This window comes from Sebastes fasciatus, chromosome 15, assembly GCF_043250625.1.
Source record: "Sebastes fasciatus isolate fSebFas1 chromosome 15, fSebFas1.pri, whole genome shotgun sequence".
Classification (NCBI taxonomy): Eukaryota; Metazoa; Chordata; class Actinopteri; order Perciformes; family Sebastidae; genus Sebastes; species Sebastes fasciatus.
Window position 1 is genome coordinate 6,567,475 of NC_133809.1, and position 15,106 is coordinate 6,582,580.

Consider the following 15,106-nt stretch of genomic DNA (forward strand, 5'->3'; position numbering starts at 1 on the left):
GAGTGATTGACAGCTGCTCAGAGACGGCAAGGCTCCAGCTCGGCTCTGATTGGTTGTTTTTCTCCGCTCTGTGAAATTTCAGATGCAATTAGGAGCACCGGAGGACACCAAGGAACATGATTTTTTTCAGATTATCTGTCTCATGCACTACTGACAGGATATATATTTTTTATAAAAATTACTATTTAAAATCACATTTGCTCCAATTCTACCCATTCTATTGTCAATAAATCCCATTAAAAGACCAAAATCAACACTGTGTTCCTCCATCTCTCAATACTTTCTGACTACTTTCTGGGGTTGTAAGTCATGTAATGTTACATAACCCTTTAATTTGGATGAAAACCAGAGGAACTGCCTCCTCCTCTGCTGCAGGACTCCTGTAAACTCTCCTTTGAGTTTCCCAGGTGAAGGAACCTGCACATACAACATACAAGCATGCGGTTATGAGCCAACTGGAATGTGCAGCAGACTCAGCGTGGCAACCGGCCAAATGGGTGTCGGGAAAAGAATCCGTTCAGCACATAGAGGAACAATAACCCCAAATCCGGCTTGTGAGAATCAAGCACCTTTCCTGACTCAAAGTCAAACACGCTCCTCTGAGCTGAGAGCTAAGTCAAGTCACAGATTAAGTTAAGGTGTGTCTGGAATGCCCTCTGTGTAACATTAACCATAAATCAAACATTAATTACGTGAAATATAGATGATGGTGTTTTGGCACGCCAGGATGTGAAGGGCTCTGACGCAGGCCAGCTCACGTGGGGTGCCCGGTTGTCCTGGTCACACACACTCTAAACGCAAACACTCGCCGGACTCTGTTTTCTTGGTCCACAGACTTATTGTTCTCTGGATGTGTGTTTGCGTGTCCACGTCTACAGCTGGTTACACAGAACACACATCGCCGGTCAATCTCATGCTTTATGGGACTGAAACGGAGACAGGATTCCCTCTGGGAAGATAAACCTGAGGGTTTTATTCCCAAATAGTGCCTGTTAAAAATGTTACTTTCTGTTCAAAATGATTATTTGAATAGTAAAGATGGTTACAAACCCCCAAATTTTCACACATTCCCTCTAATAACGACTAGTAAGGTTTGTTTTTCTTTGCAGGAAATTGTTTTTTAAGTGCAATTTTCACCACGTGGACATTTAATTGAAATGAAACTTGAAAGTGCTGCAGCTGAAAGGAAAGTGATTTGATTTTTTCCCCCCATAAATGTCCTTTTCTATACTCAAATGTTGAGGATGAGATTGAGATTGCCCATGAACAGTAGTGACATTAAATTACCTTTATAATAAAAGGTGAAATTGGAAAAACAGGATGTTCCAGCGTCACGAGGTGACAAATTCTCTTGCTGTTTGCATTGAGATTTCTCAACCAGTGGCCTCTTCAATATAAAGTGACACTGTGGTTTATGGTTGTTGACCTATTTCGTAACAAGAGTAATGTACTTACTGAAAACCTCGGCCTGTTTTCCTTCCTTGTGACTTCCCATCATTCACATAAAATCCCAGAGTTATCTTACAAACTTTCCTCCTCATCTTATTCAGATTGTTCTGAATGAAATGTCACCTACAGGCTAATACTTTCCATGAGAGCTCCCTTCACTTCTTTCTATCAATAAACACACAACTTTTCCAAACGACACCTACTTTTAATCACTAAACGTTAATACATTAAATACATAAAAAAGTGCTTTTATCAAAAGCGTACAGCTAAGGTTTGATACTGCTGTATTTTACAGTAACATGATATCCTATATAGTTAAACTAGGGTAAGGGAAAACCTTTGAGCTCACCTTTTAGGTAATTAAAGGATAAGTCGAGTGATATTTATATTTCTCTTATTACACGGCTTTGTTGAATACTCGATTCTGATTGGTCAATCACGGCATTCAACGGTCTGTTATTGTTTTTATAAGAGACCGTTGCTATGGGCGCAGTTCTGATGTCGGACTCTGGATGACCGTTTTTGTGTCAAATTATTGATTTCTTAAGTAAGTAGCTGTGTAATAAGCGGGATAATGTACAGCTAGCCGGTCATTGTTGTGAAATAAACCCCTTCAACGCGATGCAAGCATCACCCTGCCGGGGTTTATTTCACAACAATGACCGACTCACTGTACATTATCCCTTACTTATTGTCAACAAATACCATGAAAAGACCGAAACCAACAGTGAATTGATTCTACTAACAAGTCTTTTTGGGCAATGGCATCATGTAAACTATTGAATTACACTTCCAGTGTAATTCAATGGTTTGGCCACTACAATAACTTGCTTCAAAGCCCGGCGCTCTTCCTTGGGGCTTGGGATATTCCCATATTGGCGAATGTTTGTCTTCGTCTCCGGTCAACATGAAACATGGCCAATACTAAATTATATTAAAGAACAATTAAATCCTGAAGACCTCTCTCCATTTTTCTATCGAAAAATAAGTAAAAATACAGAATATCGCCAGCCTTATCCTTTAAGACGGATCTTAATAACAGACTGATAACATGATGTTTTTAATACAGTGAGTTTGGCTTTATGGTGACTTTCTCTGCTTGTAAACTTTCTATCCAGCTGAAACAGAGTGACAAGGTTTTCCCTAAAAACACATGTGAGTTACAAAATACAGCATTATTTACAGCTAAATGCCATGCAGCTGACTTTATTGTCAGTTAGGCAAATCCTCTACTTTTTTATTTTTTTTTAGAAAAAATAAACTTCAATTTTGTCTACACAAGAACCACCAAAAAAAAAAAACTTTTCCAGCAATTACACTTTGTTCGAAACCCCTATTTACATCCGAGCACCTGAACAGCGGAAAGTCTGGTCTCTCAGAGCTTTCAGAGCACGTTCAGTAGTTTACAGTCCGGTCCGTCAGAGTCCACTCAGCTAGCCTACAAGACTGTGGCCAAAGCAAGCGGGCACAGCTGGACCTGCAGCACGAGAGCGTCACATCTGTAGTGTAGTAGTAAAGAAGACGTTGGGAGAAGAGGTTTAGGCGGAGCTCAGCCGGTGCCACGCAGACACCACTTTCTCTGGGTTAGCCATCGTGTCCTTCCACTGCTCCACTACTTCTGGGACGGGGCTGTCGATTCCAAGCTGAACCTGCAGAAACGATCGAAAGGCTATAATTCAAGTTGACTTCATGAAGTAAAAGAAAAGTCTGAGTATTATTTCTTAACGTAAACAAGCTGGTGTCAGAAGAACTCACCTGTCCAAGACACTGTTTCCTCCTGACCGAGCTCCGGCTGTAGAGTTTGACTGACAGCGAGCAGGCGTTGTCTAACGCAGCCAGGAGGAAGTGAAAAGTCTCCGCCCACTTACACTGCCCCCCCGAGGCCTTCAGGAAGTGAGTCTTCTTCTTCATCACCACACGGCCCAACTGGTGCATCTCCACTTTGACAAAGAACGCTACAGAAGAGGAAACAACAGTACGGTTACTCACATGAGCCACACGGGTCTACAGTTACTCTTTTTTGTTGAAAAACATTTCACATTAGATTAAAGACCATTTCCATTGACGCCTACATACCTTGTGTGAGTGGTGAGGAGGAAACTGGGAGGTTTTGGGCGGCGAGGACCTGGAGCTGGATGCGTCCGTTGACTGGCTGAAAGCAGGTGGCGAGATGCAGCTCAGAGTGGCACACCTGAAAGATAAATATTCAATTATATCTCAATAATTAGGAAGTTAATAGTGTGATTCAGAACTGAGACTCTTTAAACTTTTCATAACACAAAAATTGTGAGCATGTTAGCACACTGACATAAGCTTAAAGCATCACTGTAGTCTCTTAGTCTTGCTGAATGGTTCATCTTAGACTTCCAGCTGCTCTGCCTCTTTTCAAAATGCTGTTGATAGTTTTCTCATTCAAGACTTGGACGAGTTCAGCCGTCTTGACCCTTAAGAGCCTCTACTGACTGACGGTGATTTGGCCAATTTGTGCCTTTTGTGTGCACCAGATGGGTGAAATCACTCACTGAATCAAATCGACCGTCTGAATGATGACTCACTGTCTGATCCACTAAGTGCAGAAACAGTTCACATTTTACTGTCACTGGCCAGACATGCATCCATTTATCAACAGAACCACTCTCTGCTGTTGAAATGGTTTGAGGTTTGACCTACTTTTCCATGTCGTACATTTCCAGAATCTGCACTCTAGTTTCTTCTCTCCAATAAAAGCCTGTTTCCCAATTTACCTCGATAATGAATCCCCCTTTTTGCTTTTTCCTGTGATTATGCAACAACATAGAGTGTGCCTCGATGTTACCCTGTTAGGGCCAAGAGTACGGGACATGCCAGTGGGTTACAATGAATCATGGGAACAGTTTTATGAGCCACACACAGCGCTTTGTTCGTACTGTGCATATAGAAAGGGGTGATAAAAGACAGCAGCCAACAGAGGAAACGGTGAAGAATAAAGTAATAAAGGTCTGGGATATTCCCACACTCAAAGTTATTCCTCTTGATACAACAGCTGGACACCAGCTCAGACACGCTCAGATAACCCAGCTGACTTTGGTCATCCTCTGACTTTTCCTCTAGTGCCACCATTAGGGTAGACATTTGGTAAAATATCTCAACAACTACTGGACAGATTGTCGGGACATTTGGTAGAGACATTCATGTCCCTCTCAGGATGAAATGTAATAATGGTGCTGAACCTCTGACTTTCAGGTGAAAATTTCTGTGTCCAATACTTTGGTATATGACCAAAACCTGCAAGACTAATGACATTCCCATCTGCCTCAGCTGCACTTTGTAATTTGTGCCAATAAGCAAATGTTAGCATGCTAACACGCTAAACTAAAATGGTGAAAATGGTACATGGAACATCAACATGTTGTCATTGGGAGCGTAGGCTATCTATGTCCCCGGGGTACTATGTTCCCCAGCTTAATATCCTCTTAATATAACACATTAACGAGACCTTTCAAAGTGTTTTATGTTCTAATAGCCTGCTGATGTTATACTCCCTGAAATTTACACTCTCAAATTTGCGGGCAAAACCGTTTTCTTTTTTTTTTCATACATTGATATTAGATCAGAATGAGCCCTTCATATCTACATAGGGAGCAGGTCCTCTTCACAGAGTCCACCATGTTTCTCCGTCATGTTTCTGCAGTAGCCCAGAACGGACAAACCAAACACTGGCTCTAGAGAGGGCCTTTTGAATGTTTTTGTTACCTGATGGCCACCGTAGTTCTCTGACATGCTTGTGAAACTGTGGTAACCTGAGCTGCAGAGTGCAAAACCGTGGTACCACCATCCGCTGTCTGACTTCCGTTGCTCTTAAAGTAGTGTTATTATGTTAAGAATGAGCGAGGCGAATGCTGTTACCGCGGTTTTGCACTCGGCAGCTCACGTTACCTCAGTATTGGAAAGGGAGGAGTGAGCGGAGGGACCACTATATGTTGCCAAATCCTACACACTGTACCTTTAAGGATGGAGACATGGAAATCATCTGAAAGAACATCTGAACTGGAGGCAAACAGGTCAAAGTTTGATGATATTTTGCAATTGCTAAACCGTGCTAATGATTAGACGAATGTAAAGTCTAAAAGAAATCCCTTGTACGAGTTGCTTCTGGTTTGAGATAATAATTCTTTGATTCCTGGTAATCTTGTAAATGTTCTACTGCTGCTGTTTGAAACCCCAGTGACACAAACACCGGACTTAAATCCGCCTTAAGACCAAAAACAGACTTTAGTGCCACAGTCCTGACACATAACATGTGAAGTGGACACTCACGGAGGATTTGGACAGAGGGTTGAGCTCGAGCCAGTGCTCCGTCTCCTGAGGACCGAGCTGTCGTAGGGAGAGGACGCACTCGGCCACCGTGCGTTTCTTGGGGTTGTGCGTCTGCAGCCGCAGCACCAAAGCACTGCAGCGCAACTGCTGGAGACGCAGTGCAAACACAAAGGTCTCCATGAAGGACACATCCTAAAGAGCAGACGGAGCACAAAGTTAAAATCAGGTGTTTTTTCTCACAACTCATTTAGGAATAATAAATCCATCTGATGTAAACTATGCAACTGTAATAATAACCCTCAAACTCTTGTCACAATACTGCCTTTTTATTCATAAACCTCCTCCTAAAACGTAGCAGAGTAAATCTGAGCTACGACTTAATATGTAACCACAAACACAAAACATCAGGTTTTCAGACAGCGGTCGGTCCGCAGCATTACCTGTCGGTACTCCTTGACCGAGCTCTTGAACTGTATCGGTTTGGGGATGGTGATGATCCCTTTAAATCCAATCTTTTGTTGTTCCACTCCATCCGGAAAAACGTTGAGGTCTGAACACTGATAACAAAATAGGAAAAAGGAGGTTGTAGTCGAGGCAGGTCAAATCTATTTATAGGCTACAGTGCTCTTAAGCAAACAGGTTGGGGACAAACTGCTCTACTTAGCAAAAAAGGTCATAAATACAGAAACAAGAGAAGAATGTGTGTGCGAGTATAATTTTTAATATTTCTAGATTTAACAGGGTGTTTTACTGTTTGAAGTACTCTTTAAATCCCTTATTTAAAGGAGAAATACTCCCATTTTCTAAATTCATTCATGTTATGGTCTAAGACAGTCCAAAAAATATTAGTAATCATAAACAACTCTCTACCAAATCTAAAAACTAGAGTGCTGAAACTCAAATTTCTGATGTCATAGAGTATAAAGTGTGGAGCTGCTCCATAGACGATGAATTGGGAGAGATGTTCTAGATCAGTGGTTCTCAACCAGGGGTCCGGGGACCCCCAGAGGTCCTCGAGGGAGTTCCTGGGGGTCCACAGGAAATGGGGAATAGTTTATTTTCACTACAGAAGTGAGACAAGTGTGAGTAAGAGTCACAAGAGTGACTTCCTCCACAGTTATCTTATCTTGAAGCAGGACATGCTTCATTTATGCTCCAGGAAAGACAACATTTTTGACATTGCGTCACACAACAAGGGTCTTTGTGCAACCCCAGTGCCCTACTTGTTCATCCAAATGTCCCAATAGATAGTTCAAGTACCGCACTAATGTGACCATGGGACAAAGATCAACCCTATACAAATCCAAAACCAGAATCTTGGATGGTAAAAAGGTGCCCCATTTTCTGTTCATTGAGGAATCAGTGCATGTCTCTGCATTAAAGCATTCAAACACTACACACACTGTAGGTGTTGCTTTTTGCGTGAATGCACAGAAACACTGATGACAGTGTCTCAGCATCAATGAGGACAGCTCCGCTTCTTAAAAAACAACCTTTTCCTCCTGAGCGTCTGAGCCAAAGTTAATAGAGCACTGAGAGGAGCTAACAGAGACCTGTGTTGTGGACACACAAAGGGACCATTGAGAAATGCTGCAGAAGAGCACAATGGAGCTTTTTGTGTTCTCCCCCTCTCCTCCTCATAGCCTGTAACCTTACCTGAACCACAGTGATCCACACCTGCTCCAGAGCCTCCTGGTAGTTCACTCGGACGCACACCTTCCCCAACTCGCGCTCATCCCCAGACAGGGTGATGGAGTCTGTAACACCAGGAGCACAACAGGAACAAATGAATGGATGTTACTGGATGTAATGTAGCTATATTAAGTTGTCAATGAGTGTTAAAAGCTGATATAGATGGAAATTGATACGCTTTGGCACCAAATTTCAGCTCTTTTCTCAATTATTTCAATTCTTGCTTGTGAATACAAAAGTATTCATCTAACAATCTAATACAGGGGTCAGCAACCTTTACTATCAAAAGAGCCACTTTAGGCAAAAAAAAAAAAGTTTAATACAGTGAGGGCCCCAGTGCAAATGTATCACGGTCACATTGAGGGGGAAAAAAATCGGAGATTTCGAGAATAAAGTCATAATATTACGAGAAAAAAGTCATAATATAACAAGAATAAAGTCATAACTTTACGAGAAAAGTCGTAATATTACGAGAATAAAGTTATAATATTACGAGAAAAAAGTCATAATGTTACGAGAATAAAGTCATAACTAAGAAAAAAAGAAAATAATACGTAAAATTACTACTTTATAATATTATGACTTGATTCTCATAATATTATAACTTTATTCTCGTAATATTATGACTTTATTCTCGTAATATTACGACTTTAATTGCGAAATCTCGGATTTTTTTTTTTCCTCAATGTGGCCCTTAAACTTCGTCGTACCGTCGTACCATAGACCTACAACAATGATAAATAAAAATGAAAAAGTAAACAATGTTATTCATGTCCACTAATTTATTTTATAAATCCACAGAGAGCCACTGGAGAGGGGCTAAAGAGCTGCATGTGGCTCCGCAGCCGCAGGTTGCAGACCCCTGATTTAACATAAAGTTTAGAGGGTTCTTCTCAGTGATACATACTACTTATTTTGGACAAGAATCTGACCTTTTCTCCTCTTGTCATCATCTTTTTTGTCTATTTAATCAATGCTTTCTTTCAAGCTCAAGCAGGATAGTTATACAGATCTACATGTGATCTTAGCTTATCAATACATGAAAAGCAGCATTGCTGTTTTATTGTTGCATAGTATGTAAAAGTAATAGAGGTAGAAAGTGGTTCTGGCAGTGCAGGGAAAGTTGGTAACATAGCTTGCAATCAAAAGAAAAAACAACTTTATCTCCATACAAATGATTTATCTCTTATTATGACAACGCTGCTTCTCCTCATGGAATAAAACAATCTTTATGTAAGAAGTCTTATCTCTGAAGCTCAATGGTGCACCGTAGTGAAAACATTTACAAGTGATTACTGTGTCTGCGCTTTCATAAACTGCACAATGCAAAGTGATCTTAATCGGACTTAATAGAAAGTTTGAAAGGGAAAATGTTGGGGTTTGGCTGGACGGAGACAAATCAGTACTTTAGTTACCCAGGCTGCTTTCAATGGAGCCAATCACGGAGGATGTGCTGCTGAGGACGCTGGAGACGGAGTCGAAGCGCTGCAGGTGAACGCAAACACACAGAGAGATAGTCAGGATGGCATTGGACCCTAATTAAAATCAATTCCCTTGTTTCCTCCTTAAATCCGCCACAACTTTGAAAACACCGTCTCTCACTGGTTCTTATTTCTTTGCCTGCACTTCTTATTTCACATCTTCATTCTGGAAACCCTGGTTTATTTGTTTTACTGTTGCCAAGGTGCCTTCATGCCTTTCTTTACCAAATACTGTTTGCTCATAATGCTGCCAAGCTAAACATTTGGTTTAATTGACTGTAATTGCCACTGCATGTTGCTGTAGATAATAAAGACAGAAGTGAAAGGTAAATAAAGCTGTATCCGTGTTGGTTCACAATAAGCAAAACAGTGAGTGTGTTGCTTTAACGTTGCTCCGTTGTGAGCCCTGAATGAGATATAGTGACGTTTATCAAGGTTTTGGGCGAGACGTAACACAGCCTCAACTGGTATACGGAGCTGCTGACAGGCAAACTACGCCACATCCTTCATAGAACAAAGAAATACGCCCCAACTTAATCATGTTGTGTAAAGTTTTCCTTATTGTGTTACTGATTAAATAGCACTTTATCCAAGACAATCAATAGGTGAATCATACGATGCATTCAGGGACAGCTGGAGGAATAAGTGCTGAAGCTGAAATTAATCTCCAGTGACCTTATCATCACTTTCAAATATCTTTCAGATCAATTTCAGAATGACTCACAAGCTCCATCATTCACTTTTCTATAGAGGATCTCTTTCCCAAAATGTTGAACTATTCCTATAAAACTATTTCTATTTTTTTGGACTTTATATATGTTTAATCATGTATGTATTCCCTATTATATGGAGGCCAAGATGCTTTATGTCACATTTGGGCCTCCATACATTCACAATATCTTATTTTATCAAAAGTGACTCGATTGCTGAATGCTTTTGCTCTCAATAAAGATAATAAATGACAAGTATGTTGAGTTCAGCTCCCACTTTCAACTCTTCGGGATGAAATGACCCCTGGACTTTGCCCCTTAAATCAAAATACCAGCAGCTTGTGAGGCTTGTTTGCCATATGTTGCACTATGTGGCTGCGGACAGTGGAAACTATAACACTATATTTAGTCTTGGTTGACACAGGGTGAGAAACTCTGTGTGAATACAGATTAGATAGAGAGCCGTCTCACCTGCATGTGAATCTGAGGGCTGGACAGATCAAACATGGAGCTGCTCAGTCGCTGCTCGACGCCCGGCTTCAGAGTCCAACCTGGAAGTAAAAACATCAATCCATATTAAGGTGGTTTGATAAAGTTTGTCTGTAGGTATCTGTCATTGATTCAGGGATACAGGCAATTCCTTATCTCTATATTTACAATACTTTTCCTTCTACTACTGCAGACTAACTGTAAATCGGGAATAACTGTTGTCTATTCTACTGTATGTCTATGAAAAGGTATATAATGATGAATACTTCCTTCCTTCCTTTATTCTGTGATCCATTTTATCAACATGTTAAATATTTGGCACCATTTTGGTCATATTTGCTCTAATTATAACACATTATTTTATTCAGATTGCATAACTAAAATGTAAATTTCTGCTCACTTTTTAATATAATTTTGATTCACAACTTAAGAGAAGCATGGAGGAAGTTTTTTCTGCGTCTGCTACCTGGACTCTGGGGACCGGAGTCTCCGTTCTTCAGTGTGTCTCGGCGGGGCGATCCGGGGGACATGTACTCGGCCAGCTGACCCTGATGGAGGCTGGACTCGGGGGTGTAGGTGAAGTGAGTGGAGCCCAGCAGCTCCGCTTTCCTCTCTGCATACGTGCAGCGGGCTGAACCTGCAGACAGACAGCAGGACAGCAAGGCTGGAGGTCAACAGGCTTCCATTTGACAGAAAATTATTCTTTTCAAGTCAGTAAACTAAAAGGCTTCAACTCTTCATTTAGAAACAGGATATCCTGGTAGTTGTGTAATCAGACGTCAGGATCATACCTCAGTGACCTCTGAGCTGATTTTAATGAAACTTCGATGCAGGAAGCTGTCTCTGAGTGGGTGGAGTACAATGTGTCAGTCACCCTAACCTTTACCTATTATGAGGGAAGATTACACTCCTTATTCCGCTCTACTTTAACTGTCTTTGTGCTCCAGTCTGCAGCCTCGGGGGATACATAATGACTAACCTATTGTACAGTAATCAAAGGTTCTCTGTACGATATCCAGAGCATTAATATAGCAGAAAACAACTATTGTCTTTGTAAAGATATAGAGAAGTAATGTCTACCTGAGCAGAGAATGAAGTCACTCTCCCTCTGTGTGTGTTGTAATCGAAGCTTCTCTGTGCTTTGTTGACATAGCCGGGCCGGCCGTGGGTGCCTTTTAGTGCATTTTCATGGATGCGAGCGTGCCCAACTGCCTAGCTCATGGCCGCTGCTCTGCACTGCGCACATGCAGCGTTTACAGCTGATAACGCCATCCCGACCGGCAGCACCATTGCGGAAGCATAGCACCCACCCTCCAGTCCCCCCCCCCCAGGTTAGCACTGTTAGCTCTGTCAGCACTTTTGCCATTGTTTTCACTATTAACGCTGTTAGCACCACTAGCTGCGAGCCACCAGCTCAGCTGTCGCCACGATGAGAGCCGCGCGGAGGCAATAGAAATGCTCCCAATCTCGCATTTAGCACCTTTAAATGTCGTAATTAAAAATTCTGAAAAGCTGAAATTCCTATACTGTACATTGGATGGGGATCTTTCTATACACATCCATCTGATGAATGGCCTGACGGGGGCGCTGTTGAAGTGAAAATACAACGCACAAACATGATTTAGCATAATCCAACCTTTGTCCCGTCAAGCTAACAGACATCTGGAGAAATTCTGGTAGAAAAATCTTCTAGAAATATACAGAAATTACGCTACAGAGATCCTGTTTGTAAGAAAAAAGAAACCAGAGAGACTATTTCCGGCACTTAATTCAGGTAGCCAACCAAAGGCAGATTATTCTGGCATTGGACGACCAAATGTTGGCCAGCTCAGGCCTACACTATATACTGTACATATCTGCAATAATTCACAAGAAAGGCCGTCTGTTTTCAATTTTACAAAAGTATTAAGAGTTGTCTTAGAAATGTCAGTAAAACTTTTAATATTATGTGATTTTTTTTCTTCTCTAAATCACCAGAGAAACAAAAAAGTAACACATAATGATAACAGATATTTTCAGCCATTTCATCGGCCGGATATGAGCCACGATCTCGTCGGGTTCTCGATATGAAGACGAGCCCAAAGCTGGTCTGACTGCTAATAGACTGAACCAATCCTGGCAGCCATAATGTGCCATATCAAGCAGTGAAGAAACCACACATGCAATATCACGTGCAATATCATGAGACACTGATGATGGTGGCATTATTTACCAACCCAACCTTTAAGTCAACACAAACATCTAAGACAGGTTTCTACAAAATTGCTCATCATAGTTCATTTCTATACGATGGTGAGATTGTGTTAATGAGTTTAATCCCTTAAAATATGAAAGTATATTTTAATTCAAACAAAAGGAGAACAGCCAGCTGATGTTATTTTTCAGTAGGTACGTACTTTGCGGCCCAGACGGTAAATTGGGGTAGCGGGAGCCTCTGGGTTGGATGTAGGAGGCCTTGAAGGTCGGCAGGACAAACGGCACCTCTCTGCCATCCGGCGGCAGCTTGGACAGGAAGTAGTCCTCTGTGACCCCCCTTCTCCCGTCATCTGGCTCCCATCCCGATGCCGCTGCCTTGTTAGGAGGCATCTTCAGCGCGATCACTTTGAAAAGCAGAGGAAAATCACACAATCAGAAACCAAACAAACAGAACTGTCTGATATGCAGCTGTGTAAGACGTCAGTTTACCTTGGGTCTCCTGCTCCCTCCCCTTCTTCTTCATGAAGATCTTGCAGCAGTCTTTGAGGCACTCCATGGCTGCAACTGGAAATATTTAAATGATGAAGGTGTTAGTGGAGGTTAGAGTTTACACAGTAAACAGTGATACCAGCAGGGCCGGAACAAACCTTTCTAAGAACCTAATCAGGAGTTGATAACACTCCAATTACCAAAATTAGTTATGATGCCCCCAAATGTGGCAATAATCAGCCAAATTCGCTATGTGTTATAATCCCAAACTTTGTTATAGCACCCCTAAAATGTGTTATCTTTTAGTTATCCCAAATGTTGTTTTTATAGAAACCCCCAAATCTCCAAAATTTGGCATACAACTTGATATAATCCCAATTTTTTGTTGTAGCGCATCCATATCATCAAATTTGGCGTAGTGCTCCAAAAACTGTGTTGTCATGATCCCAAAATGTAATTTAGTTCCACAAACAAGTGTTTGTATGCACCCCAAAAATCTGTAATTTGATATAACCCCCAAAATTTGTTAAAATGCCACCACCCCCTCCCCATTTGTTAATTGTTATGATCCCCAAATCTTTTAAAATGTCCACCAAAATTTGTTCTTCAATATAATCCCATATTCTGTTATATATATTTGGTATGATGCCCCCCAAAATGTGCTGATATATTCCCCAAATTTGTTCTATTTATCCAAAATTTGGTAGAGCACTTTCAAAATTTGTTAGAAATTTGATATTATACCCAAATCAATCGTTTTAGTTCCTCACAAATCCACCAAAACTGGTATTGTGCCCACAAAATGTGTTCATTATATCCCACAGTTCATTGCTGTGCCCCAATACTGGCACAATTTGGTTTAGTACCCCAAGGATATACAGTTATAATCATAAAATCTGTTATTGTTTTGATGTAGCCTACCCAAATGCCTACAAATCCTCCAACTCTGGGGTAGTGACTGCAAAGTTTGTTAATTGTTATAATCCCATTGTTATAGTCTCTTAAAATCACAAAAGTAGGCCTATATCCTAAACTGTAACCCCCACATTTGTCATAACTGGGAGACATTTTGGGGTTATAACTTTGTCTTTAAAAAGATAAACTATGACAAAAAGGGAGCACATTTTCTTTTTGTTTAAGGACCACTTGGGAGATTGAGAAACACTCAGCTGCAAACAAGAAGTGAACATTCCCCCAGAACTAACTGTCAACAGACACTGCTTTGTGCTGCGGCCATGTGAAGGAATTTGCATCGCTGTGACTTTGCTAAAAAAGATAATTAATCAACTATTACCTTAAATTACAAAAGCAGTAAAAAAGGAAACTTACCCATGCGATGTTTTCACTGAAGGAGGATAAAGTTTGTACATCCGGCGGTGCAGTTCACTCTCACGGTCCGACAGGAGAGAAATGCCAGAGAGCTCAGGTTTGTGTTTCACTTCAGTTACAGGTCTCTCTCTCTCTGTCCTCCCTCACCCTCCTCCCTCTCTCTCTCTCAGACTCTCTTCCCGGACTGTGTTTGTGCTTCCTTCCCCGAACAGCCATGAGAGCACCGGTTTCTGTTTTCACATCACTATGTGCTCTGTCATTTTATTTCTTTCCTCCTCAGTTGATATCTCAACACTGTCTACATCATCCAGGTCTCAGTTATTATCAAATCCCCTTAATGTGGTTAACTGATGTAAATCCCTAAGATTTGATATTTTGCCCCCAAACATTGTCATTTGTTATGGTCCCAACATATTTTAGTTTGCCAAAATCTTCCAAATTTGGTATAGCACCACCAAAATGTGTTCATTGATATAATCCCAAAATGTGATGTAACCCCAGAATTGGTTACAGTGCCTCCAAATTCCCCAAATTTGGGGGCCCCAATATTACATTAATATGTAATATAACCTAATATGATCCCTAAATGTGTTATTTGATTTGATTGTATCTCACAATTTGTGAAAATCCCCCTACAATGTTATATTATAATCCCAGAATTTGCTTTAGTTTCAGGAGTTCGGGACAGTTATGTCGTGATGTGAAGCCATTTATTGTTATGTGCGCCCAAATCCCCCAGGATTTGATATATGTGTAATGATATAATCCCAAATTTTGTTTTAGTTCTCCCCTATTGCCAAAACACTGTATAGTGCTGAAATAATCCTCAAATTTGTTCCATTTATCTCAAACTCCAAAATTTGTAATTTGAATCCCCATATTTGTTATTGTGCCATCAAATCCCACAAATTTGTGTCCCTAACATTTGTTAGAAATAACCTCAATTTGTCATAACAACAAAATGTTACATTATAA

The 15,106-nt window shown here is 40.9% G+C and overlaps 1 protein-coding gene across 2 annotated transcripts; it reads right to left on the bottom strand.

The window, feature by feature from the left end:
- Positions 1-1,633: 1,633 nt before the first annotated feature.
- tc2n (tandem C2 domains, nuclear) lies at positions 1,634-14,251 on the bottom strand. Of its 2 annotated transcripts, none has more exons than XM_074661557.1 (13): positions 14,132-14,251; positions 12,803-12,877; positions 12,514-12,717; positions 10,584-10,754; positions 10,100-10,179; positions 8,853-8,922; positions 7,402-7,502; positions 6,186-6,302; positions 5,746-5,937; positions 3,526-3,640; positions 3,205-3,404; positions 2,458-3,098; positions 1,634-2,031 (listed from the first exon to the last, which is right to left on the bottom strand). In XM_074661557.1, the coding sequence occupies exons 1-12, from the start codon at positions 14,133-14,135 to the stop codon at positions 2,988-2,990; spliced, it is 1,440 nt and encodes a 479-aa protein (XP_074517658.1). In that variant the 5' UTR covers positions 14,136-14,251; the 3' UTR covers positions 1,634-2,031; positions 2,458-2,987. The 2 variants fall into 2 exon arrangements, with proteins under 2 accessions (XP_074517658.1, XP_074517657.1); XM_074661556.1 differs by having other exon boundaries at positions 2,149-3,098.
- Between the last annotated feature and the right edge of the window lie 855 nt (positions 14,252-15,106).